Genomic DNA, 25839 nt, shown 5'->3' on the forward strand with positions numbered 1-25839 from the left:
TGTGTGTGTGTGTGTGTATATATATATATATATATATAGAGAGAGAGAGAGAGAGAGAGAATATTCTAAGCAGGCTCCACACTGTCAGCACAGAGCCCTGTGAGGGGTTTGAACTCACAAACTGTGAGATCATGATCCGATCTGAAATCAAGAGTCTGACACTTAACTGAGCCACTCAGGTGCCCCCCCTCCCTTTTTGAGAGAACAAGTGTGCAAGCAGGGGAGGGGCAGAGAGAGAGGGAGAGAGAAGCTTAAGCAGGCTCCATGCCCAGCTGGGAGACTGATGCAGGGCTCTGTCTCATGACTGTGAGATCCTGACCTGAGCTGAAATCAAGAGTCAGATGCTTAACCGACTGAGCCACCCAGACACCCCCTGCCGTGTGCTTATTCTACACACTAAGTTTAAAAAAACAAAAAAACAAAAAAACGCCTTTATTGACATGTAATTTAAATGCCATGAAGTTCACACATTCAGCGTGTACAATTCAGTGATTTCGAGTGTATTTTCCAGAGTTAGGCCACTATTACTATAATTTTAGAACGTTTTCATCACCCCAGCAAGAAACCTTGTAAATAGACATCTCTCCAGAGAAGAGGTATAAATGGCCCTCAAACACTTGGAAAGATGTTCAGTGTCATTAGTCATTAAGGAAATGCAAATCAGAACCGTAATGAGCTGCCACTTTACATCCACCAGGAAGGCTAAAATAGACGACACCCAGTAGCAAGTGTCGGCAGGGGCACGAAGAAATTGGACCCCTCATGCGCTGCTGGTGGGATTGTGAAATGGTGCAGCGCCTTTGGGAATAATCTGGCAGCTAAACACGGGTTTACCACGTGACCCAGTGACTCGGACAGAATTGAAAATGTATGCCTCCGGAAACACGTGGACACTGATGTTCATAGCGGCATTATTTGTAGCAGCCCCGAAATGGAAACAACACAAAAGCCCAGTGAATGAATAGCTGAACCAAAGGCGGTATATCCGAACCATGGAAGATCATTCCTTTTCAGTCATGAAAAGGAAGGATGATGTGATTCATGCTACAACATGGATGAACCTTGAAAACGTGATAAGCCAGACACAGAAGGCCACGTGTTGCAGGATTCCTCCATTTATGTGAACTGTCTGGAATAGGCAAATCTGTGGAGACAAAAAACAGATCAGTCCCTGCCGGGGGCTGTGGGCAGAGGGAATAGGGAGGGACTCCTAATGGGTGTAGGGCTTCTTTTGGGGGCGATGAAATGTTTTGAACTTAGTGGGGATGGTTGCACAATTCTGTGACTATCCTGAACACCAGGGTGATTTTACTTTAAAAGGGTGATTTTGGGGGCGCCTTGTTGGCTCAGTTAAGCATCCAACTTCAGCTCGGGTCATGATCCCATGGGTCGCGGGTTCAAGCCCCGCATCCGGCTCTGTGCTGACAGCTGAGAGCCTGGAGCCTGCTTCGGATTCTATGTTTCCCTTTCTTTCTGCCCTTCCCTCACTCATGCTCTGTTTGTCCCTTTCTCTCTCTCTCTCTCTCAAAAATAAACGTTAAACGTTTTTTTCTTAAATTAAAAAAATAAATAAATAAAAGGGTGATTTTGGGGGAGCCTGGGTGGCTCAGTTGACTGACTCTTATGCATCTGACTCTCGATTTCAGCTCACGTCATGATCTTGCAGTTTAGTGAGTTTGAGCCCTACATTGGGCTCCACACTGACAGTACAGAACCTGCTTGGGATTCTCTCTCCCTCCCTCCCTCTCCGCGCCAACCCCCCACCAACTCACCCCTGCTCTCTCTCTCTCAAAATAAATAGATAAAAAATATTTTAAAAGGGAGAATTATATGGTATAAGAATTCATATACCATAAAATTACCATATCATTATTGATAAAACATTTTATTCCCAAAACAGCTTTGTACCCATTAGGTGCATGCTAACGTTTGCAGAAGAGAAACTGGCCTCTTGGTTTCAGTTCAGGACTGTATGTCAGCAATTGTTTGGGTAACTCTGCCTTGACGATTTGGTCCCACTCTGTTCTGAAAACACTGAGCAAATTGCAGCATACTGGTTCAAAAAGGCACTCTGGGGATCATCTAGTATCTATTTCAACCCCTCATTTTACGGAGGAGACCACTGAGGCTGAGAAGGAGCAGGGGACTTGGCCAGGACCGCAGAGTCCTGCTACTTGTCCAGTAGGCAACCCCCCCCCCCCGCCACCGCCCAGCTGTCCTTCTCCACCTCTTTCCACCCTCCCCTCCCCACCCCCCAAAGTGTTTGTTGAGCCTCTCCTCAGCTGTGTTGGAAGTCATAACTAAGGGCTTGGGAGTATTAGTCACAACGTAGGAAGTCCAGAGACTCCGTAAGGATATGCCAGATGAGGACACTGCGGGTGGAGAAAGAGGCCTCTTTATGTGTCTGATCTTCTTAGCCGTGTATGGTTAGCATCGTGTGTCCTAGGATGACTACAAGAGGCGGCAAACAAGGCAAGGAGGCACTAAGTAATTTTTTGGCCGCAGTTGCAGGGTCACTGAGGACGCTAAACGTTAAGACGTTATTATTAATCAGTACAGAGGAATGTTGGCCCGAGTGGGAGTGATAACCTCCCGAGGGCTCTCTACCCTTTTTCTGCAGTGAAATTTTAAGTGCTGGGCTGATTGGGACAGCTCTACCCAGAACTCCAAATGCTTGCCTTTTCAGACCAAGGCGATCGATCCCCTGAAAGTGTGTTTTGAGGTGGCCGGGGAACTGCCCTTGCTGCCACTTTGCATTAAGAAGTTTAAAAAAACAATACAGTTAAGAACCTTCCAGTTTTGCACCCCACGATAACATAAAATCAGATGAAGCATGGCCAGCAAAATCTGTTCCAAATGCGCAGAGCTCCTGGCCAGCTGGCTGTGCAGGCTCCCGCGGTCATTTCATTAATCTCACGGTCACGCGACTCTTGGGTTTTCTGATTGCTTTGGACCCCATCTGTAGCTTTATCAGAGTTTTACTGTATTTAGATAGCTCTCCAGAAATAGCACTCACCGCTCACTGTACCTTAGCACAATGCTAGCTGTGGCATCTTTCCAACCATATTAACATTTCAACATCGCTTTTAGAATAGTTGTAATTACGAAGCATTTTGCTCTTTTTTAACTTACTTGGTGCACATTTTTGCATAAAGCTGCGTTATTTTTCATGCGGATCCTTTCTAATGGCTCTATGATAACTCAATGAATCGAACTATCATAGTATATTAAATCGCTCCTTTAAAGGGACACATTTACATTGATTCCAAGGTTTTTGCCTATTGGTTTAAAAAAAAGAAAGAAACCTCTGTAGTCAACATCCCTCTACCTACAGTGAGTCTTCTTTTTTTAATGTTTATTTATTTATTTTGAGCAAGAGCGTGTGTGCGTGCAAGAGGAGGAGGGGCAGAGAGAGGGAGAGAGAATCCCAAGCAGGCTCCATGCTGTCAGCTCAGAGCCCGGCGTGGGGCTTGATCCCTCGAACCGTGGGACCGTGACCTGAGCCAAAAATCAAGAGTTGGGCGCTTAACCTGCTGAGCCCCCCAGGTGCCCCTACAGTGAGTTTTCTGATAAATTACTTTTCAGAATCTGTTTCGTGGGCTACCTGCTTCAGAATCACTGGGGCAGGGGAGGCTGGCTTGAAATGCAGATTCTCAGCCTGGTCGCACACCCGCCAGTTTGGAGTCTCTGGATGATGGGATCTGAGAATCTCCATTTTCCCACCTCCCAAGGGATTTTTATGCTCATTGGAATTTGAGACTAACTCAAAAGAAAAACCTCTTGGAACAGACTGCTAGTTAATCATGGTAACTACCACTGATGGGGTGCTCACTGGCTCCTAGGAGGCACTGGGTGTAGCATTTACTTAATACTGTTACTTCCCCTACTTTAACAAGGAAGGAAAGTGAGTCTCATTACCTTTTCCAGTTTTCTTGGCTAATAAATTTCAGGACTAATATTTGAGCCCCACCGACTCTGGAGCCCACGTTCCTTATCCTCTTGAGTATTCCAATGGCCAAATGTTTAGATTCCAGACCCGCCTCCACCAAAAAAAGTCCAAGCATTGCAGTCACAGCTCCCCTAAGACCGTAGTCAGCCTGCGAACCTTCACTTGCAACCTGGGTTTGTCCTGTTTGAGAGAAATTAGAAGAATCTTGGTGAGACTCTGGCCTCCGACCTCCCTTGTCTAGAGCCAGACCCTGAGCTCAGGACAGACTCTCAGATAGAAATGCTCCACAGAGTGAGGAACATGGAGGTGGTGGGGTTTTTCCTCATTTCCCAGAGTCCAGAAGTCCTTGGGAATCTCACCTGACTGGTAGAGTATTCCAGTGGGAAAAGTGGGTTAGGGAGCAAAAGTGGAGAGGACAGACAGCACAGGCATTTGTGTGTTGAGGGACAGGAAGGACAGACACCCCACAGGCCAGTGGAGTTGGGAGCCCAGACTCCCACGTCTTGGACATTTGATTTATCTCTAACCACAGCCATGGGCATACTGCCAGGGGCATGAAAGCCCAGGGAGTTTCATGGTCAGTGGGGCACCTTGGCTTTTGGTGAGCAGAAGAGCATTGTGACCATTTAGGTAGAACGGTGTACTGCAGGGATCAGCAGACTTTTTCAGTGAAGATCTATAGAGGCCAAGCTTTGCTGGCCATAGGGTCTTTGCATAGATAGTACATAAACGAATGGGCATGGCTGTTTCCCACTATAACTTTATCTACAGAAAATTACAGGGGCGCCTGGGTGGCGCAGTCGGTGAAGCGTCCGACTTCAGCCAGGTCACGATCTCGCGGTCCGTGAGTTCGAGCCCCGCGTCGGGCTCTGGGCTGATGGCTCGGAGCCTGGAGCCTGTTTCCGATTCTGTGTCTCCCTCTCTCTCTGCCCCTCCCCCGTTCATGCTCTGTCTCTCTCTGTCCCCAAAAAAAAAAAAAAAAAAATTACAGGCTGTAATTTGCCAACCCCTGGAGAAGGAAGACCATTGGCTTTGGAATCAGCCTGACTGGGTTTAAACTCCAGTTCTGACCCCCCCACTAGCTGGTTGAGAGGCAGGTGACTTGGATGGCTGTATAACATTTTGGCTAAGAACTTGGCCTCTGGAAGTGGAGGGTCCAGAGTTCAGGTCCTGCCTCCACTATTCCTGAGCTGTGTGACCTTAGATAGGGCCTTTCCCTGAACTCCCCTATCTCAGCTGTGGTGAGAATTATTTGAGCTTAGTACCTTTACACACACACACATACACACACACACAGTGGTGCTTGGCAGATAGGTGCTCTGGAAATCTTAGCAGTTGGTATTACTATTCTCTGGGCTGGAGTTTCCCCATCTAATAAATGAGGATAATATTAGCACCTTTTATCATCGTTGTAGGGATTACTTTTAGTAACAGGTAGGGGAAGTATTGGCATGAAGTGAAAACTCTGTATTAATATCATCCTTTAGGAATGGGAAGCCATTTGCCCTCCTAGGAGCCTTAGAGGATGGCTCTTTGTAGATGGAAGAGCTTTGGCAAAGGTGGGAGTCTTCTCAGAAATCAAAATCCTCTTGGTTATCTTCAGTATCTGATATGTGACCCAGCACAGTGTGAGAAGAGTGGGGAGGGCACTCGGTGTTCATTGATGTTCTGCTCCCTTTGGATAAGCCCCTTGCCCAAGCCAGGCTCTGCTCACCAGCCCAGGACATGGCTGGCGGTGTTCCCCAGTGCCTTTGCTTACACTTCTTCCCCTGATTGGAGTGGTCTCTTCTTTTCCTAATCCACTGACTCACCAAGACCCCATCAGATGCTTGCCTTGCTGAAGCCTGTCCCTGACAGCTCCTCCCCACGATGAACCCCTCCTCAGAACTCTTGCTACTGTCATCCTTTCGTTGGCAATTGTTATTGCTTATAGGTCCTGTTTCTTCAGCTAGACCGACAGTTCTTGGGGCATGGGATCATGTTATGCTTCCTGGTCTCACTCTCATTTTCTTCCACTTAGAGTGCCCATAAGAAACACCAGTGGGCTGAAAACGGTAGCTTTTTAATTGATGCAGATGCTGATTATGGAAGACCAGGAGTCTTAATTCTAGGAGTTATGCACTCTTGTTGACATTCGTTAACTTAATGGAGCCTTAATAGAACTGCCCTTCAAGAGCTCTCTTAGGACAGAAAGCAGTAAAAGTGAAGAATATTCTGGGCCTGGTCCATAAATCCTTCCAAGCACACTCCTCCTTGCTCTTCCCTCACCTCTCTGCTGAGTGGAGAGGTCCTTGAGGACAGAGAGGAAGGGGAGCACAAAAGGAAAGGAGCCCGGATCTCTGAGTAGCTGCTTGGAGGAGAGCAAACCAGGAGAGATGCTTGGGCAGGAGGGCCACGTCAGGCTTGCATGAGAAGTGACTGTTTTGAGTGGCGAGTTAAAGAAGCGTGTACGCATTCGCCCACGCAGATACGTGGGCGCACACACACAGAGTGCCCGAGCCTCTTGCCAGTTGGGTGTTTGCACCTTAGAAGAGTCACTGTAGGGCCCTCTGAGAGACAGGCATGGTTGCCTTAATTGACACTGTAACGTAAGAATAAATGTGCCCCCCCCCCCCCACAAATCTACAGGGCTTTCTCTGTGTGTGCGGTTAATAACCGTGGTGATTCCATCAGGCTCGACATTGTGGCTCATGTCCGATGTGTTGCCACCCACTGAAAGGTTTGGCCTAAGACCCATTACAGGGAATCGTTCTCTGCCTGTTTGACTCTGAAGGCTGACAGCCCTCCCTCTGAGGATGCTTGCATGAGCCCCCTATTGTAGGATTTAATAGAGATTCTGTGCTGGGATTCCAAGCTCAGCAGACAGTCTCTGTAACTAGGCTGTGACGAGATGGGACCACCGTAACGTCCCCCGATCTGGAAGCAGTCCCACAGTTCAGCCTTCCGGCACCTAACCCTGGACTGGAAGTGAGCCAGGAAGGCCTGATCACAGACCCTACCATCATCAGACCCTTGGATCAAAGACCCGTCCTTCAGGGTTAGAGAGTCACACGATTTTCCGAAGCTCAGTTATCTGCTTGCCCACCCCAGCGGGATGCTGGGCCATAACAAGAAAAGAATGATACAGATGGGGAGAGGTGGGAGGTGGGTGTTAGACACACAGACAGTGAAGGTCATCAGCCCCTGAGCTGTCACTGGAGGCAGAGGGGTACGGGAAGAGAGTCCAAAAACCTACACAAAGAATGACATTATTGCGTAATACGGCAGAGACGTCCAGGGTGAAACTTCCGTCCGCAGGAAGAGTTAATTACTACTCTTCGTTGCGGTTCGGATGGTGAGAAGGTGCACGTCCCATGCTGGACTTGTCACTCTGAGCCACTGCTGGGAGAAAGCGGCTGTCACTAAGCACGGAGGAGCCCGTTGTTTCAGGTCGTCATTCCCAATTCACGCAGGCGGCTGACTGACTGCCTGTCGTCTTTGTCTCCTCCTCCTGTGTGCACCCAGAGGAGGGCGCACAGAGACAGGCCTCGCTCTGAAATACCTTCTGCGCAAAGGGTTCCCTGGGGGCAGAAATGCCTCTGTGCCCCAGATCCTCATCGTCGTCACTGACGGGAGATCCCAAGGGCACGTGGCGGCGCCAGCCAAGCAGCTCAAGGAAAGAGGTGTCACCGTATTTGCCGTCGGGGTCCGGTTTCCCAGGTAAGAGCCTCGGTCGCTCTGGGTCACCCTGGAGACTGTGGAGACACAGTAAGGGAGGGGATTTGGCCAGACCACTCTGGTCCTTCCAGGCTCGCTCTCCTCCTCGCTTTGTATGTGGTGCCAGAACGCGCGGAGCTCCAAGTCTGGGAGCGTGCATTGTCTTTAGCTGAGTCTGAGTCCTTGGTTGTAAGCGCCAGAAACTTGACCCCAGTTGACTCGGGCAGAAGTGGAAATTCACAGACTCATCTGATTGTACCGGCTGGGTCAGGGGTCCCTTGGGGTGAGCAGGAGCCAGGGACTTGAACGCCATGAAGATTCTTTCTTTCTCTCGCCTCTGCTCTTCTCTGAGCCTGGTCCTCAAAGGAACCCGGGACTGTGGCTGCAGATGGAGCCCAGCTCCACCCCTGGGGAGAGAAGACTCACGTTCCTGGTTTCAAGTGGAATAATCCAAGAAAGGGTTCTCCTTAGCCTGAGCCACAGACCCACTCCTGAGGCCAGGAGAGTGGGGGTCTCTGAGGGGCCGCTCCCTCCTCAGACACTGGAATGTGCCTTCCTGGAAAAGAGAGGAGCACAGGTCTTCCCTGCTCTCGACCCTAAAATTGGGGGTGCCCTTGTGGGCCCTCGTTATTGTGGGTATTAAGTGAAAGGACTCTCTGGTCTGGGTACCATGCCTGTACACAGAAATCCCATTTTCTATTATTTTTTAAGTGTATGTATTCATTTTGAGAGGGCGTGAGAGAGGCACGCACAAGTCAGTGGGGGAGGGGCAGAGGGAGCCAGGGAATCCCAAGCAGGCTTCACACCGGAGCACGGAGGCCGACTCAGGGCTCGGTCCCATGAACTATGAGACCGTGACTTGGGCCAAAATCAAGAGTTGGACACTCAGCCGACTGAGCCACCCAGGAGCCCCTCTATTAGTTTTAGTACAGGTGTTAGAATTCTAAGTTCTCCGAATACAGAGACGGTACAAAGCGCCCGCCTTCACGGAGCTTCCGTTCTAGGAGAGGCACTAGGCAATAAACATGTGAGTGAATGAATAAGTAATGCTATTTCGGGTGGAAATAAAACGCAGAGAAGGAAAAGGAAGGTGGTAGGAGGTTAACAAGAGTGATGAGGCGCAGGCAACCCAGCTGTTTTAGATCGGGCGCGGGGTGGGGGGGGTCTGTTAGGAGTTGATTTTTGAGCAGAAACTTGAGGGAAGCAAGTAAGCCTCCCAAATAGCAGGGAAAAGAGTAGGCAAGACAGATGCCGAGCACAGAGGGCCTGAGCCAGCTTAGTGTGCTATAGAACAGAAAGCCTGGCGGTGTGTGTGGAACCCAGCAAACAAGGGGTGAATTACAAGAAACGGGGTAGAAGAGGTAGGTAGGAGTCAGGTCTCTAGACCTGCGGGTCACAGTAAAGCCTTCAGAGCGTATTGTGAGTAGCCTGGGAAGGTTCGGTGGCTTTGAGCCGGGAAATGCCACGTGTTGACTAGCTGTTTTAGAAGATCACACTGGCTGCCAGGTAGAGAAGAGACTGGGGGGTTGAGGTGCAAGGAGAAGGGGTGGGGCAGGGCAGGGAATCTAGTTAGGCGAACTTTGGAGCGCTCACCAGAGAGAGAAAGAGAGAGGGAGGGAGGGAGAGAGAGAGAGAGAGACAGACAGACAGACAGACAGACCGTGGTGGCTTATAGCGGGAAAGTGCTGGGACCTCGCTAAGGGATGGTTGGACTCCGGTAGTTCTGAAGGCAGGGCAGTGGAGTGGCTGGTGAGCTGCGCGTGGGACAACCCAGGATTTTGGCCTGAGCCCCAGAGCGAAAGGCGGGGCTACTTACTGAGGTGGGGAAGGCTGGGGAGGAGCCAGGGGAGCGGAGTCCTCTTTCAGATCAAGTTTGGGGTGCATATTGGACCTCTGAGCAGAGAAGCTGAGTCAGCGGCGGGACATAGGAGTCTGGGCCGCGGGAGAGAGGACGGACAGAGATTGAACTCGAGGGCGGCATTTATAGCCTGAAGATCACCTAGCGAGTGGGTGCAGCGAGGGAAGACCACCGAGGACCAGCGTGCGCAGTACTGGGGGTGGGGGGGGGGGAGGGGCTATCCCGGGCCGGGCCGCCACCAGCAGCATCCCGTTGTGGTTGTCATTGCCAGTGAGTGAGTATTTAACACACACCGCCTCACCGGGGGCTCTTTTTGTGTCCTCATGCATGAGAGAGGAGACAAGGGTGTTGCTTCCTGGCCCGCTGCCCACCCTCCTCCCGCACGGTGCCGAATCCAGTACCTTGCACGTCGCACTTGCCCAAAGGTTTGACAGTGAGGATGCTGCCTGCCAGGTGGTGGCGATACGTGGCCCGTTCCGGGACTTTCTTCTCCAGCTGCCAGCTGGAGCAGTGCTTCTCAGACTGTCCGTGGTGGAGGTCCAGTCTGTTTTGTTTTGCTTTGAATCCATCATGGACGGATACTTCAGAGGAAGACCAAAAAAAAAAAAAAAAAAAAGAAAGAAAAAAGAAAGAAAGAAAGAAAAGAATTACTAGCAAAGTGAAATAAAAAGCAAAGACAGAATAGAAGCCCAAAAGTTTATTACTTGATCCAGCAGGCGTAAAATGACACCGTCAGGTTCCTGTATAATAGCTTCTAGGTGTTTATTGTGTCTATGCTCGTCTGGTTCTGGATGAGGGTGAAACGGTTTGGGGGCCTACACCTGCACTTTGAGCACCCCTCACTTAGAGGGATCAAGAGGTCATTGGTCAGGAGAGGAGACATTGCTCCGCCCCGCATGTCCTGGGGTGCAGCCATAGGAACCCTCTGAGGAAGCCCGTGGGTTCCCAGGCCCTTCTGACCCCTCCTCTCGCTGCCGGTAAAAGGCCAGGTCACTACCGACCGGTGGTTCTCAAAGTGTGCTCCCTGGACCAGCGGTATCAGCATCACGTGAGAGCTTGTGAGGAATGCAATGCACACATTCGGGCCCAGCCCGATGAACCCAGAACTCTGGGGTGAGGCACCTCGGCCGGTGCTTTTCCGTGGCCCCCGGTGATTCTGATGTCCACTGACGTTGGAGAACTGCCGCCGTGGGCAGTGTGAGGCTCTGAGTGCGATGAAAAAGCTGATGCCGGTTCCGACTCCTTCCTCTTCTTAGTATTCACTGGGCCCCTTCTCTGCTGGTTCTCGGCCCTGGCTTTTGTGAAAATCTGCTGCTGGGCTGGGAGAGCGGAGGGAGGGGCCCGGCCTCGCTGCCCTCTGAATGCTACTGTTGAGGCCCCAACTCGGAAGCCCCCTTGTGTGTGTCAGGTGCTGTCCGAGGTACTGGGCAGAATGTCTAGTTTACACGGCTCCAGAGGAGAATGGAGAGGTTTATACCAGTGAACTTGGGAGATAAATGAAGTTGTTGTCATACTGCCAGACCTTGGTCTGTCTTGATGAATTTCTTAATGGGCAAGATTCTAAATACATTCCTGACTACCCGGTCTCCTTAAAAAGGTTTCTCGGGGCGCCCGGGCGGCTCAGTCAGTTAAGCGTCCGACTTCGGCTCAGGTCACGGTCTCAGGGTTCCTGGGTTCGAGCCCGGCATTGGATTCGGTGCTGACAGCTCAGAGCCTGGAGCCTGCTTCAGATTCTGTTTCTCCCTCTCTGTCTCTGCCCTTCCCCTGCTCGCACTCTGTCTCTCTCTCTGTCTCTGTCTCTGTCTCTCTGTCTCAAAAAAAAAAAAAGTAAAAAAAAAAAAAGAAAGAAATTGAAAAAAAAGGCTTCTCAACATCATTTAACGCTTTCTTCATCCCACATATCATTTTGGGGCTGGGCCCTAACCGCAGTGCCCCCTGGCTGCTGACGTGTGCTGGCCCCTTCCTCTGCATAACCTCACGTTGCTGACCCTTGAGTTCTTATGTCCACTTTTTATCATCCTTCAGTGTTTTCTTTCTACCGCTAGCTTCCCTTGCTCGTTCTCCTCTTGCCATCGCCCAGAATCACTTTCCCTCATTTCCTTTCTGGTTAAATGTTTCTCATTAGCTGTGGGGGATAACACCAGACAACCAAGTCTGTTAAGACCATGTCTCAAATGAGAGCTGATGGTTCCGCGGGTTTGGCTTGCCTTGGAGGAGTTTGTGAATCCTGGCACGCGTGCTCGAACGCCCTCGGGGCCTTTCTGCGGTTCTCTTCTGGACCTTACCTCACCCACCGGGGATGCAGGTAAGGTCCAGAAGTGAACCACAGAAAGAACCTGCATCCCCGGTGGGTGAGGTTGCAGCTAGGTGGCCTTTGGAGCAGTGCGGTCGTACTGCTGTCCACAGGGAGCCCCTGGTGTAGGAGATGGGTGGACAGGAAGGTGGAGGGGGGTGGGGCAGTCAGCTGCTCGTGACTTCTCTGCTGGGGGCTGGGGACGGGGGGGACAGGTGGGAGGAGCTGCACACGCTGGCCAGCGAGCCGAGGGAGCAGCACGTGCTGATGGCTGAGCAGGTGGAGGACGCCACCAATGGCCTTTTAAGCACCCTCAGCAAGTCTGACATCTGCGCCGTCGCCTCTCCAGGTAAGGCCTTCCAGGCTGAGAAGGTGTGGCCCCGCCCAGGTAGAAGCAGGGTGGGGACGGTTCCCCGAGGCAAGAGGTCAGGAGGCTCCCCAGGGAGAGGGGAGGGCAAGAGGAGCGGGGTCTCACAGCTTCAGCTCTGGGGTGCTCTGCTCGGGCTGCCTCCCTGCGTCGAGCCCTGTGGTTTCTCAGCGCGGAACCCCGAGCTTGTCGCTGAGGGGTAGAGGGGCCCCGGACCCGGTGGGGCCCCCCGTACCTGTCCCCTCCTCAGGAGGAAGAGCCAAGTGAGCTCCCCAGGCACGGTCAGCACGGGGCCACTTCAGCTGGGGTGAGGTCTCCGCATTGCTAGTTGTCATGATCAGGCTCCACCCGGGAGCCAGAATAAAAGGCGCACACGTGCACAAGATGCGAGAGCTGTGGGCCGGGGGGATGCTCAGAGACTGGCTGCCCGGCCAGCAGGTAGTGCAGGGCCCCTCCCCTGACGTGCTCGGCCGGGAAAGAGGCAGAAGGTAGGAGGGCTGAGGGTGGTGGGACCGCAGGTGGGGGAGGGAGCTAACCCTGTCTTCTCCGTCACTGTGCCCTGTGGACACAGACTGCCGGGTCCAGCCTCATCCCTGTGAGCGCAAGACGCTGGAGATGGTCAGGGAGCTTGTGGGCAGTGCCCTGTGCTGGAGAGGATCGCGGGGGACCGATGCCGTGCTGGTGGCACTCTGTCCCTTCTCCAGGTTTGTCCACGTGGTCTGGGGTCAGCGCCCGAGGGCCTGCCTGGGTGGAGACGGAGACCCCCACAGCTGGGCGCGCACGTGCTCCGGGGAGAACAGCTGTTTGGAAGGGCCTTGGCCACGGGGCGTGACAGGGACCAGAGGGGACCTGGGAGGGAGACAGGGACAGAGCTGTGGGGTCACAGGAAAGGTCACAGCTACACAGCGTCAGAATCTTGTAGACCCACGGCCCAGTCGCGCATGGTGAGTGAGGGTGACAGGGCCACAGCCATTCTGGAAGGCTAATAAGGGAGCCAAAGCCAGTCCTCTAGGGCAGTGGTCTGGACTTCGGATGGCGGTCTGGTAATTTGATTCCTCTGAATACCAGTCTCTGTCCTTACGGGGCCGAGTGGGGCGGGAGGCTTAAGGTCTTAGATAAATTCCAGTTGTGGAGGCCGTGGGGGATGATGCAGTCAATGTTCATCAGGACTGGAGCTCAGGCGTTCTAGAATACCTGCTGCCTGGAGGTCAGCCATTCTCTCGAAGATTCCTAGACTAGACTACCTGCGGTACAGCATCTGGTCGGCAGCTGGTGATCCTGTCCTCTTGCCTTCTCTGGAAAGCCAGGGGTCATATTGGAACCGCTGCGTCTTTGGCCTTGGCCTGCCCCTCAGTGATGAGCTCAGAAGACACCCAGCAGTGAAATGAAACCGGCTACGAAGCCGTGAGCCATCACGCTGGGCTGGGGGCGAGTCCAAAGACCGTCTTGGCAGGGAAGGGCCGTGGCCTGCACGTGGGTCAGAGAAAAGAGGGCCTCATGCCTTGGCAGAGGCCACTAGAGGCCCTCTTCAGAACCCGAGCTTTCGAGTGAAAGAAGGCAGTTCTTTGTTTCCCCACTGGACTCGTTCTGAGAGCTCACTCTGAACCGAGCGGGGTGCAGTGCGGAGAGAGGCATGGCCGCCACCTCCAGGTAGCTCGTGGTCCAGAGGAGGCATTGGACAGTGACCACCGTCAGGTGTCTCAGGTGCCAGGACGGGGCCTGTCCTCCCTGGGATGTCATGGAGAAGGGGCTGCTGGATCAGTCTTGAAAGAAACGGGAACCCAGTGATGCCACACAGGGGCATTCAGAGCTGGGAGCCCCAGGAGAAGCTGGTGGGTAGAGGACACCCCGTGGCTTTGTGCTCAGATCCTGGAGTCAGGCTGCTGAGCTGTTAATTCCCAAGTGACCACTAGTGAGCTCGGAACCTCCCCCTCCCTTTTCCTACATGTGAAAGGGGGATGATAATAATACCCACCCCACAGGGTTGTGGAGAGTCGGCAACGAGTTGATATGTGGAGTGCACTAATCCTGGAGGCTTTTAGAATTGTCTGCCTGTGTAGTAAGCTCTTCACCAGTTCCCCGATTCAAGAAACCCTGAGGGCCTCCTCTGTGCCTAGCACTGTCCCAGGTCCTGGGGAATCAGCGTGAGTGTCTCAGAAACCAGTCTGCCCTCACGAGCTGATACTCCAGTGGCAGGAGGCAATAGTAAATAAAACGAATGCATAAAATAAACTGATAGGTAGTGATTAGTGCTACAGAGAAAAGGAACGAAAGGACGGGTGGGCGTGGGGAGGTGGTGGTTGGGGCAGCGTTGGCAGAGTGGGCAGGAAAGGCCTTGCATAGAGTCCAGGCCGGAGGGAGCTCAGGAAGGAGCCGTGAGCGATGTGCAGATCCAGGCAAAGCCCTGTGGCCAGTCTCTGCTCCAACGACATGGGGTTCCCAGTTCAGGCTGGGAGGAGTCCGCAGAACTTTCTGGGCTAGGATTTGTGGTCTCAGGAAGTCACTAGGAGTACATGTGGACAGGGAGAAGATTTCTCTTTAATGAGCTGGCAGCTTGGGAAACTTTTGATTTCAGCAACTCCTTGAGCCTGTAATTGACTTGGCTTTAATCCCAAGTGGGTGTTTTGCTCCAGGGAAGGCTCTGCCCTAGAGGTGAGCCCAATTAGCCTGCCTCTGTGGTGGGAGGCCTGGGGGAATCACACAGCCAGAATCCAGTTGCCCAATTCCCACTGTTTCCTCGCCCTCCCCTCCAGCGCTGCATTGTGCCGGCCCCAGAAAGTAACCCGTAATAGAAAGCTCTGCCGATAGTTCAGAGTTCTGAGCACAGCTATTTCCAAATTCTGACATGATCGCCAATTTACATTTTTTAAAAACTGTTTCCGGGTAGCTTGGAACTTTCCTTATCCTATCCATATACAGATAAAAGTTGGGGTAGAATCAAGACAGAAAGACGTCTTTCTTGACCCGTATCTGCATTGGAATCTCATACCGGCTTTTAGCGGTTCAAATTACCTTCCAGGTTTCTGCTTTCGTGTTAAACTTTTGCTCTCTGCCATTTGTTCCCTTGGGTGACAGCTGGAAGAGAGTGGTCCTAACCCACCCTGCCACCTGCTACAGGACAACCTGCCCAGGTACAGTCTACGTCTTGGATTTTCTAGCTCTTTCTGGGCCCTGGGACTAGGCTGGCGTCTAAAGATGTGTTTGCACGCCTGGGGCAGAGGGTGGGGTTGGAACCAGCTCCCAGGCAGGGCGACCGGCATTGCAGAGGTGGAGGCGAATGCTCATGCTGGACTCATTCCTCCTTTGCTCAGTGGCGTTTTTTCACTAAGAATGAAGACTTTGGAGTTACCTTCCTTAACCCGTGCCCCTTGCAGGACAAGAGGCAGAGAAGGGCGTGCCTTGAGCACCGGCTTTGCAGAAAGGGAAGCTCACGTCCAGCACCAAACTCCAGGCTGGACACTTAAGCCTCAGTTTCCTCCTCTATAAAACAGATTGTCCCACGTCTGGAATCCCCGTCTCCCTGCTCTGTATGATAGGGGGTATCATAAACGGGTTCCTAGTGAAGATTCGGTAGATAAATGCCCACGGAAGTGCTTCGTCAGCCACAAGGCCCCAAGGCAAACAGGCGGACTCACTAATACCATTAGGCATCGTTCAGCCTGGCTCCCCAGTGGGCCTTCCTGCTCCTTCTCCGGGGGTCTAGCGCACCTCACTGACCCGGGAGCATAGAAGTTGCACTCATGTGTTGGCATCAGTCATTTATGGGTTTGCTACTCCCGACTGAGGCAAGGAGCCTGTCTCCTTAAGCAGAGCCAGCTGCACTTTCTGCCCCGAGTTTGGCGATCCCCTTGACATCCTGTTTTAAAGTTCCCAAGTTGCGTACTTGTGAAACACAGAAGAAACTGAAAGTAGGGTGGTTTTTCCCTCAGACATTAAGGTTTGAGGGGTGCCTGGGTGGCTCAGTCGGTTAAGCTCAGTCTTGATTTCGGCTCAGGTCACGATCTCATGGTTCTTGAGATCAAGTCTCGTGTTGAGTCCTGCTTGGGATTCTCTGTCCCCCTCTCTCTTTGCCTGTCCCCTGCTCACGCATGCTCGCGCACACGCACGTGCTCGCTGTCTTTCTGCACCCCCCCCCCAAAAAAAAAGGAAATTGAAGTTTGAGCCTAAAGCTTTGGAAAGAGAGTGACCCGGGTTTGAGTCCCAGCTCTACCCCTTTCCAGCTATCTGAACTGCACGTGACCTCTAGTCATTGAGCTTCAGTTTCCCCATCTGAAATGAGGGGACCTTGACAAAACCTACCTCATCGGGCAGTGTCCGTGAAGCGAGATCATGCACGCGTGGTGCTTAACACAGTACCTGGCACATAGTAGCTGCTCCACTAAAGGCCCCATGTTCATGCGCCCCCAGTTGTTTCCATGATACACAGGCTGGCAGAATAGCAGGCCTGGGTGCCCGGAGTTAGCCTCAAAAATTCTACCTCCAATAAGCATACGCTTTAATTATAGTGATGTGACCACCACATTTTCTACATTTTTATGTAGAAAGGACAGAAATCACCAATTCCCGTGGTAACCACACTCAGCTGCTTAGTAAGTCCTTTGCATATCATGATACGTGAATTCATAAAGATCTTGTCTGTTCTAACTCTGGGAGGGAGGTCATGTGGTATCATCTGCATTTACAGTAATTGATAAGGGAATTGAAAGGAGCTCAGATATTGACCATAGGGTATCACAGGTGGACACTTCAGAGCGGGCCCCATTTTGTCACGGGCTGTGGTTTCCTGTATAAAGTAGCCCCTTTGGAAGAGACACTGCCCCTAATTTGGACCTCACCTCCCAAAGCCAATGCTGTGTTAACATGTTATGGAGTGTTGGCTTCACGCCAGGCTTTGTGCCAAGACATTAGTTTGCGTGATCGTCACAATAACTCTGTGGAGGGGCTAATTAAGGCGCCCACGCAGGTGGAGGAGGCCACATTCATGGGCCCCAGGCACCAAAGGCTCACCATCTTGCAGTGGCAGCCCGGAGAGGCCGTTAAGAACAGCCACATAGAACTTCAGGAAATGGCACGCCACGGTGCCGCCTGAGTCTTAACGGACACCCGCGTGGCTGCCATGATGCTACTGAGATTTCCATCCTCGCCGAGCTCCGATCCAACACCAGTTAATCACTGCAGCCCCCGGGAGCTCCTCCAGGTCTCCTCGGCAGGCGGGGGCTGTGAAGCCATGTTGTGCAGTCGGCTAAGGCTGCCATGAACAAATATCACAGACCGGATGCCTGAAGCAACAGAAATGCACTTGCTCGTGGTTCTGGAGACTGGGAGTCCAAGATGAAGGGGGCGGCAGGTTCTGTTTCTTCTGGGGTCTCTCTGCTCCGTTTGCAGATGGCTGTCTCCTCATTGTCCTCACGTGGCCTCCCTCTGCGCGAGGCTGGTGTCTCTTCCTCCTTGTATGCGCCAGACTGGATTAGGGCCCACCCTATGACCTCATTTGGCCTTAATTTCCTCTTTAAAGGCCCTTTCCAGATACAGTCACATCCTAAGGACCTGAGGGCTGGGACTTGCACATATGAATTTGGAGGAAGACAATTCAGTCCCTAACAGTCCAGGGTCCGTTGAGCCTGTAATTCACACAGGGCCTTAGGGAGCCCATCACTGAGTGCCCTTGACATCGGCCACCCGGCCCCTGCTTTACGTGCCTCACTCGCTTTCTGTCCCCTCTTTGCCACAGACTTCGTGGCTAGTTTCCTAGTGGTCCCAAGGGAAGAAGGGAGCTGGGCCCTGGTGGGGTGCAGGGTGGTCTGCCAGATTCACACCTCTGGCCAAACCCCTTCAAGCCTCTGAGCTGACGTGCTAGGCTCTTAATGGGCCTCTCTCCGATAGGCGCCTGTGACTCGCAGCCCTGCCAGAATGGAGGCACGTGTGTTCCAGAAGGACTGGACAGGTACCGCTGCCTCTGCCCACCAGCCTTCGGAGGGGAGGCTAACTGCGGTACGTATGCACGGGACTTCTGAGACTGACCGCTGGGGAGCCGTGGAGCCTGGGCTCCCCCTACCAACCTCCCACCCCGCTAGCTACTAGGTAGAAACCGGCCCTTGAGTTGTAGAGCCACCTACTTTGCAGGCACATCGCCGATCTGTTGTTTCGTGTGACACAGCCTCTGAGTGCTCCACGAATAAATAACTCAGGTGGTGATACCCTGGGTAGGACAGCGGCTCCTGGCGTATTATCTTTAGAACGGCCACTGCTTGCTCTTTGAGCATTGCTGAGTTCAGGTGCAGGCTGATGCCAGTCCGACTCTCAGTCCTGGTTCTGGGCAGTCTCTTCTCCCCTCTCATAGGAACAGGAGCAAAGGGCCTAACCCCTGGTATGAGATGAAAATTATAGTAGGCCTTACCCTGTAGGGTTGCTGGGCATTTTAAATGAGGTAGATGGAAAGTGCCTTGTAACAAGGCTTGACACACAGGAGCTTATTAAACAAAAACTTTAAAAATATATATATATTTACTATATATGAAAAATATATATTATATATTATAATATATTGATAATATATATTTATTATATATAATATAGTATTATTAAAATATTAATTATCAATTATATATTATATAAATATATAATATATTAATATAATTAATATATATGATATATTTATATATGTTATGTTGTATATTATATAACGTTATATAATATATAATGTTATATGTTATATAATATTATATATTATATAATGTTATTATATATGCATTATATATATATTTTATTTCTTGTAAAAAATAATAACTTAAAAAACGTAGTGTTGGGTCAACTGGAGATCTCTATGGAAGAACACAATCTTGACCCCCTACCTTCTAAGAGACACAGAAATCAGTTCCGGATGGATCGTAGATCTAAATGTAAAAGACAAAGCAGTGAAGTTTCTGGAAGAAAACGTGGCACATCTTCCTGATTTGAGGTAGACAAAGATTTCTCACAGGGACACAAGAAGCACTAACCATAATGGAAGAAAGTTCTAAGTTACAGTTTAAGTTTTAAAAAGTGGCCAGACGGAGACCCGTAGTGAGAGCCAGGAGGGAGAGCCGTGTGCGGGCTGGTGTAACTCTGTGCCATGCGCCCCAGCCCGTGTCGCCTGCTTCTCTGCCCCGTCTCCCTCCTGGGAGGGAGGTGTCTCCTGCCTGGTGTAGTGGCTAGGCATCTCGGGTGGGACAGCGACCTCCATGCTCCAGGTGGCCATAGCATGACTGACGGCTGCTGTGATCCCGGCAGCCCCGAAGCTGAGCCCGGAATGCAGAATCGACGTCCTCTTCCTGCTGGCCAGCTCAGCGGGCACCACCCTGGAGGGCTTCCTGCGGGCCAAGGCCTTCGTGAAGCAGTTTGTGCAGGCCTCACTGGGCGAGGACTCCCGGGCCCGCGTGGGTGTGGCCCGCTACAGCGGGGAGCTGATGGTGGCCGTGCCCGTGGGCGAGTACCAGGACGTGCCGGACCTGCTCAGGAGCCTGGATGGCATCCCCTTCGGCGGGGGCGCCACCCTAACGGGCGGCGCCTTGCGGCAGGCGGCTGAGCGCGGCTTCGGGAGCGCCGCCAGGACGGGCCAGGACCGTCCCCGCAGAGTGGTGGTCCTGCTCACCGAGTCACCCTCCCAGGATGACGTGGCCGGCCCGGCGCGTCGTGCGAGGGCCCGAGAGCTGCTCCTGCTGGGAGTGGGCACCGAGGCCGTGCGGGCAGAGCTGGAGGAGATCACGGGCAGCCCAGAGCGCGTCCTGGTCTACACCGGCCCACATGACCTGTTCCGCCAAACCCGTGAGCTGCAGGGGAAGCTGTGCAGCCGGCCGCCGCCAGGTGAGGTCCCAGGACTCCACAATGCTTCCTCTTACGAGGTGTTAAAACAGGGTGCATTTGTCATAGTTAATGAATCCACAAATATGTTACTATTTACTAAGGTCTATACTTTGTTCAGATCTTAGTCTTTACCTAGTGGCCTTTTTTTGTTCCAAGGATTCTGTCCAGGACCCCGCGTTATAGTTGGCCATCATGCCTTCCTAGGCTTCCCCGGGCCGCCAGTTTCTCAGATATTCCTTGTGCTGGTGTGGTGTTTAAAAACCGATAAATCCGATCCACTGGCTCCCCTCCGCACTTGGCAGAAAACCCAGACTCCTTCCGCTGGCTTCTGAGAGCTCCCTGTGGTTGGTTCCTCAGATCTGTCTGCAGCCCCAGCACGGTGCGGGGTGGGGGTGGGGGGTCCAGCCACTCGGGGCCTCCCCCTGCCTCAGGACCCCACCCACCCCTCAGCTCACACTTACTCACAGAGAGGCCCTGACTTCTCCCGATCTGCTTTTGTGCTCCTGCTGGTCCCTCTCACAGTACCCTGGTTTGGGCCCTCAAGCCTGCTCACGTAGTTTGTAATTCTGTGTGGGTCTCCTGTCTGTCACCCCACAGACAGCCCCTTGAGGCGGGGCGTGGGGCCATCTTGTCCACTTGGTACAGTCAGCGCCTCGAGTCCAGTTCATGGCACACGGAGGGTGCCCAGGAAGGGAATGGATGAGGGTGCGGGCGAATTGCTGTCCCAGAGGGTCCCCGGAGCCCAGTGGCTTACAGCCGATTTAGACATTTCTTCCTCTCACAGTTAGGAGGTGAGTGTGGCCTCGGCCAGCACGGTGGCTTGGCTCTCTGTGCCACCTCTGGGCCTGAGGTCCTTGTCTCTCAGCCAGCAGGAGGTGGGGAGAAGGGAAGTAGGAGGGAAGCAGCTTCCTCTCGAGGACAGGGTTTGGAGACTGCACGGTCATTTCCGACCACGTCCCATGAGACAGGTGTGGCCATCTGTCTCAGCTCTCTCTGCCAGGGAGTCTGGGAATGTGGTCTAGCCTGGCATTCGTGTGTCCTCACGTTCGAGGAGCGGGCGGAGGGTGGCGGCTGCAGTGGGCCAACTGGCTGGCCCAACCCAGGGCGGCCCCCCTTTCTGGCCTGGTGCCGAGGAGGGGGCTCCGCTGGGCAGGGCCTGGCCCAGGGCTCACTCTGCTTGTCCCCGCAGGCTGCCAGGCGCGGTCCCTGGACCTGGTCTTCGCCTTGGATGCCTCGGCCTCCGTGGGGCCCGAGAACTTCGCCCAGATGCAGAGTTTCGTGAGGAGTTGCGCGCTCCGGTTTGACGTGAACCCCGACGTGACGCAGGTCGGCCTGGTGGTTTACGGCGGCCAGGTCCGCGTGGCCTTCGGGCTGGACACCCACGCCACCCGCGCCGCGGTGCTGCGGGCCGTGAGCCAGGCCCCCTACCTGGGCGGGGTGGGCTCGGCGGGCACAGCCTTGCTGCACATCCATGACAGGGTGATGACGGTCCAGAGGGGCGCCCGGCCTGGTGTCCCCAAGGCTGTGGTGGTGCTCACAGGCGGGCTGGGGGCGGAGGACGCGGCCGTCCCCGTCCGGAAGCTGAGGAACAATGACGTCTCTGTCCTGGTGGTGGGCGTGGGGCCCGTGCTGAGGGAGGCGCTGCGGAGGCTCGCGGGTCCCCGGGACTCCCTGCTCCACGTGGCAACCTACGGAGACCTGAGGCACCACCAGGACGCGCTCATCGAGTGGATATGTGGAGGTGAGTGGGGGAGTCCACACCCTTCATTGTCGCTTCCGGGGTGGGGCTGGGGGCACTCAGCCTGCGCCCTTGGGTGCGTCATCGCCAGGACGGCAGTGCCCCCCAGCTGCCCCCGCGCATTCCGTGTGCTGGCTTCTCTGCTAAATCCCCGCTCGCGTGAAACCCTGCCCCAGGCGCAGCTGACCCAATCTGACATTTAAGGTGCAGAGAATTTGAGTAACAAAAAAAACCCCTCTCTCCCGACTTGAGAGGTTTTGTACCTCGTTTGAACAGAAGCCATCCCTAGGATACCCGCAGACACCCCCAGGAATCTGAGGGCCCGGGTTGACACCGACCTAGGTAATGAATGACAGAGCTGGGAACAAACACGGCCAGGCCAGCCTGACCCCAGGGCCTCCTTTTGCCAGTGACCTCCTTCCTGCTGTTTTAAAAGTGTGTCCGTGATAATAATGGTAGACACTGCTATGTGCACAGCATGTTAGAGAGAGAGAGAGAGAGAGAGAGAGAGAGACGCCATATGCAGCAGAGAAGGAAGGCTGTGTGGACGCCGGGTCTGTGACCTAGCCAAGCCGTGTGGGGCACCAACCACGTGCCAACCTCCAAGCCGCTGCTCTACTCCAGGGGCCTCACCTCTGTTCTGGGCTTCCTTGGAGTCGAGGGCCTTGGGGCTGACCTGGGCTGGGCCTGCTGGGCACGTTCTCCCCTCTAGAAGCCAAGCGGCCCGTCAACCTCTGCAAACCCAGCCCGTGCATGCACGAGGGCACCTGCATCCTGCAGAACGGGAGCTACCGCTGCGAGTGCCAGGACGGCTGGCAGGGCCCCCACTGTGGGAAACGTAAGTGGGGCTCTCGCTCTGCACGTGGGAGCTGGGGGTGGCCCTCAGACCTGCTGAGCCCCGGGGACTCCGCTGAAGGCAGGTTCTAGGGCGTTCGCTCAACAGAAGGGCTCATGCGGTCGTTTGTCGTTCCCGCGCGAGACGCTGAGCGGGGCCGCCTGCACCCTGGGCGCAGTTCTAGGTGCGGGGAACATGGCAGTCAACAAGCAGTCCTGTCCTGCCGGAGCTCCCATGCCAGCGGGGGAGACGGACAGGGAGCAGGTGCACCATGCAGCGTGTGGGTGCCGAGCATATCCTGGGAGGGAGGTCTCCCAGGGGGGCCTGGGCCGGGAGCGCAGTGGAGGCGGGGTGTCTGGGAGACAGAGGACGCAGGCACAGATGCGGGTTGGTGGGGACAGGGTGGGGGGTGGAGGCTGGGGGGAGTTCTTCTTTGAACGTGTCTCCCCTCTCAGCGAAATGGGAGGAACAGCCGTCAGCAGAGAGTGAGGACAGGAGGGGGCACTGGTGGTGTGAGGAGAGCTCGGTAACTGTCCAGGAGAGAAGGGGCCTCAACCAGACGGAGAGTAATGTTGGGCAGCCTTACGGGCCCACTGTGGCTCCTGCTCTTGAATTTCAAGTTAGGGGAGCCAGCGACCAGAAGATGCCCCTGGAAGTCTGGGGTTTTCGGCCACCGGCCGAGCAAGGCTGTCTGAGGCCGGGGAGTGGACCTGAAGGGCGCTGACAGGGCCTCTGATCTGGCACATGGGCTTGGGCTCGGGCTCGGGCTCTGGAGGAAGGGAGAGCCACGCAGGGCCCCACAGGCTGCCATTTGGCTGAAAAGATGACTCAGACACTCCTCCTGTTCTCAAGGTTCATTTCTCTCCCAGGGTCCTTGAGAGGAGATGCCCCCAAGGCCCGTGGCTCCCGCCGAGACCCCTCCCAGCAACTGCCCAGGTCTGAGCACCCCGGGCGCTGAAACTGCCGTGGCATCCGTGGAGCATCCTGCCTCCGGCTCCGCGCAGAACCCTCCCGCCCACGTGCCTCCGCCACAAAGAGCTGTCCCGGCTGCAGACCGTGCTGCTTGGGGACACAACGACACCTGACTCCACCACTAATGCTGATGTTGACAAGTCTTGACATGTAAGTATCTGGTTGCTGTGCCTGGCTGTGCCCCGGTGAGCTCGTGTCGTCGGCCGCCTTTCCCCTGAGGAGAAACAAAGGAGCGTGGAGACTCCTGATGGCCTGTTTGAAGCAACCTTGGCCCTCACCAGATGCTAAATAGGATGTCGTTGGGAACGGTAATAGGAGGAGGCGCGGACTAGAGTGGTGTTTGGACCACTGAAGGCACGGCATTTCGAGATGGAAAAAGTGTGGACCTTTTCACACCTCTTTTCCCAAAGATTTCCTAGTGCGTTTGCTTTTGGTTCGACAAGGGGCTTGTGTGGCATTTGTGACTTCTTCTGGTGCCTGGATCTGTGCGTGGCAAAGACCTAAAAAAGGCTCGGGACTGGAATGTGACCACTAACCAACTTGTTTGACTATGGGGGAGGGGCCAGGTGAAGATGTCCCAGGTCCTGGGCTACATTCCCTTTGGGAGGGCTTCCTCGAGAGATTATGTAGGGGGGCTACTTGGGGGGTGTTTATTGCTTGCTTTTTTTTTTTTTTTTTTTTTAGGACAAAGAGGATTGGAATTCTTAAATACAGCATAAAGAAAACTAGAGGGTGTTGGCGTTTTTTAAGCATCGATCTTAGTTATCTAAGTGGCTTTGCTTCTCGCTAAAGGAATGTCTCAAGATATGATGTTGGTTACTTAACAGGACCCGTGTGGCAAAAAGGCTTTTTAGTTGGAGTGTTTTCTGGCAAACTAGGTACTTACCCCTGCAGTATTTAGGAATCAGTCCTTCCCCTTGGTTGTGGTCCTTTCACTTTGGGTTTTCAGTAGAAACCTTTGTGGAGCTGTGACCTACATCCAGATATCCAGATACTTTGTCTTTTCTTTTTAATGTAAATAATGTAAATGTTTTACATGCAAATATTCAAGGCTGCTTTGACCTAAAGTACTTGAAGAGGCCACCTGAGGGTATCCTTAGACATTTCAAATGAAAGGTCCAGGGTACCAAGCACCTTCATGACAGTCATTTGTGTTCAAGGATATTTTCACTCCTGTTACTACTTTAGCCTGGGCAGGTGACATCAGAGCAGGGATGTCCACCTGGCAGGTGCCGATGGGTGATGTCTGAGAACTTACATGAACCCACAGTCTTCAACAGCAAGTTTAATCATTTTACAGTGTAGGCTCTTTGGGTCAGGGCTGATATTTGGACATCCCATTTGAATTGCTTGGACTTAAAAAAAAAAAAAACCCACAGACTTACACATTAAAACACTGCTTCTATTTTTAGATCCCAGACCTTGAGCCTTTTTTTTTTTTTTTTCCTTTTCTAGGGAAGGTACCATTGAATAGTTCAACCCTCTCAGCATCCCAATAGTGGCAGAGAGAATTCCTATCTTATTGCCTAACCAGCCAAGACTTTTTCTTTCTTTTAAAAGAAACTGGCCTTGGGGCGCCTGGGTGGCGCAGTCGGTTGGGCGTCCGACTTCAGCCAGGTCGCGATCTCGCGGTCCGTGAGTTCGAGCCCCGCGTCGGGCTCTGGGCTGATGGCTCGGAGCCTGGAGCCTGTTTCCGGTTCTGTGTCTCCCTCTCTCTCTGCCCCTCCCCCGTTCATGCTATGTCTCTCTCTGTCCCAAAAATAAAAAAAAAAAAAAAAAAGAAACTGGCCTTTTTTAACTAACTAGATTTTTTTTTAATTTAACGTTTATTCATTTTGAGAGACAGACACACACACACACACACAGTGAGCAGGGGAGGGGCAGAGAGAGAGGGAGACACAGAATCTGAAGCAGGCTCCAGGCTCCGAGCTGTCAGCACAGAGCCCGACGTGGGGCTCGAACTCACAAGCTGTGATATCATGATGTGAGCCGAAGTCAGACACTTAACCTCCTGAGCCACTCAGTCATCCCTAACTAACTAGAATTTAAATAAAAACTTGAAGCTAGTGGCTCAGTTGGTTAAATGTCCGACTTTAGCTCAGGTCATGACCTTGCAGTTCGTGGGTTCGAACCCTGCGTCGGGCTCTGTGCTGACAGCTCAGAGCCTGGCTCCTGCCTCGGATTCTGTGTCTCCCTCTCTCTCTGCCCCTCCCCCCGCTCACCCTCTGTCTCTTAAAAATAGAACATAAAAAAAAAATGTTCTCCTTGGAAAAATTAAAACAGTGCAAA

At 53.2% G+C, this 25839-nt stretch overlaps 1 protein-coding gene across 2 annotated transcripts in view; it reads left to right on the top strand.

The window, feature by feature from the left end:
• VWA2 (von Willebrand factor A domain containing 2) overlaps positions 1–24188 on the top strand; it is a 45303-nt gene extending 21115 nt beyond the window's left edge. For both annotated transcript variants that reach the window (XM_058697855.1, XM_058697856.1), the window contains 9 exons: positions 7454–7648; positions 12012–12145; positions 12735–12867; positions 15239–15294; positions 18047–18154; positions 19433–20005; positions 21195–21746; positions 22456–22581; positions 23448–24188. In XM_058697855.1, coding sequence (XP_058553838.1) covers positions 7454–7648; positions 12012–12145; positions 12735–12867; positions 15239–15294; positions 18047–18154; positions 19433–20005; positions 21195–21746; positions 22456–22581; positions 23448–23536 — 1966 coding nt within the window. In that variant the 3' untranslated portion in view covers positions 23537–24188. The remainder of the gene's footprint in view (positions 1–7453; positions 7649–12011; positions 12146–12734; positions 12868–15238; positions 15295–18046; positions 18155–19432; positions 20006–21194; positions 21747–22455; positions 22582–23447) is intronic.
• Positions 24189–25839: the final 1651 nt, after the last annotated feature.

This window comes from Neofelis nebulosa, chromosome 13, assembly GCF_028018385.1.
Source record: "Neofelis nebulosa isolate mNeoNeb1 chromosome 13, mNeoNeb1.pri, whole genome shotgun sequence".
NCBI lineage: Eukaryota > Metazoa > Chordata > Mammalia > Carnivora > Felidae > Neofelis > Neofelis nebulosa.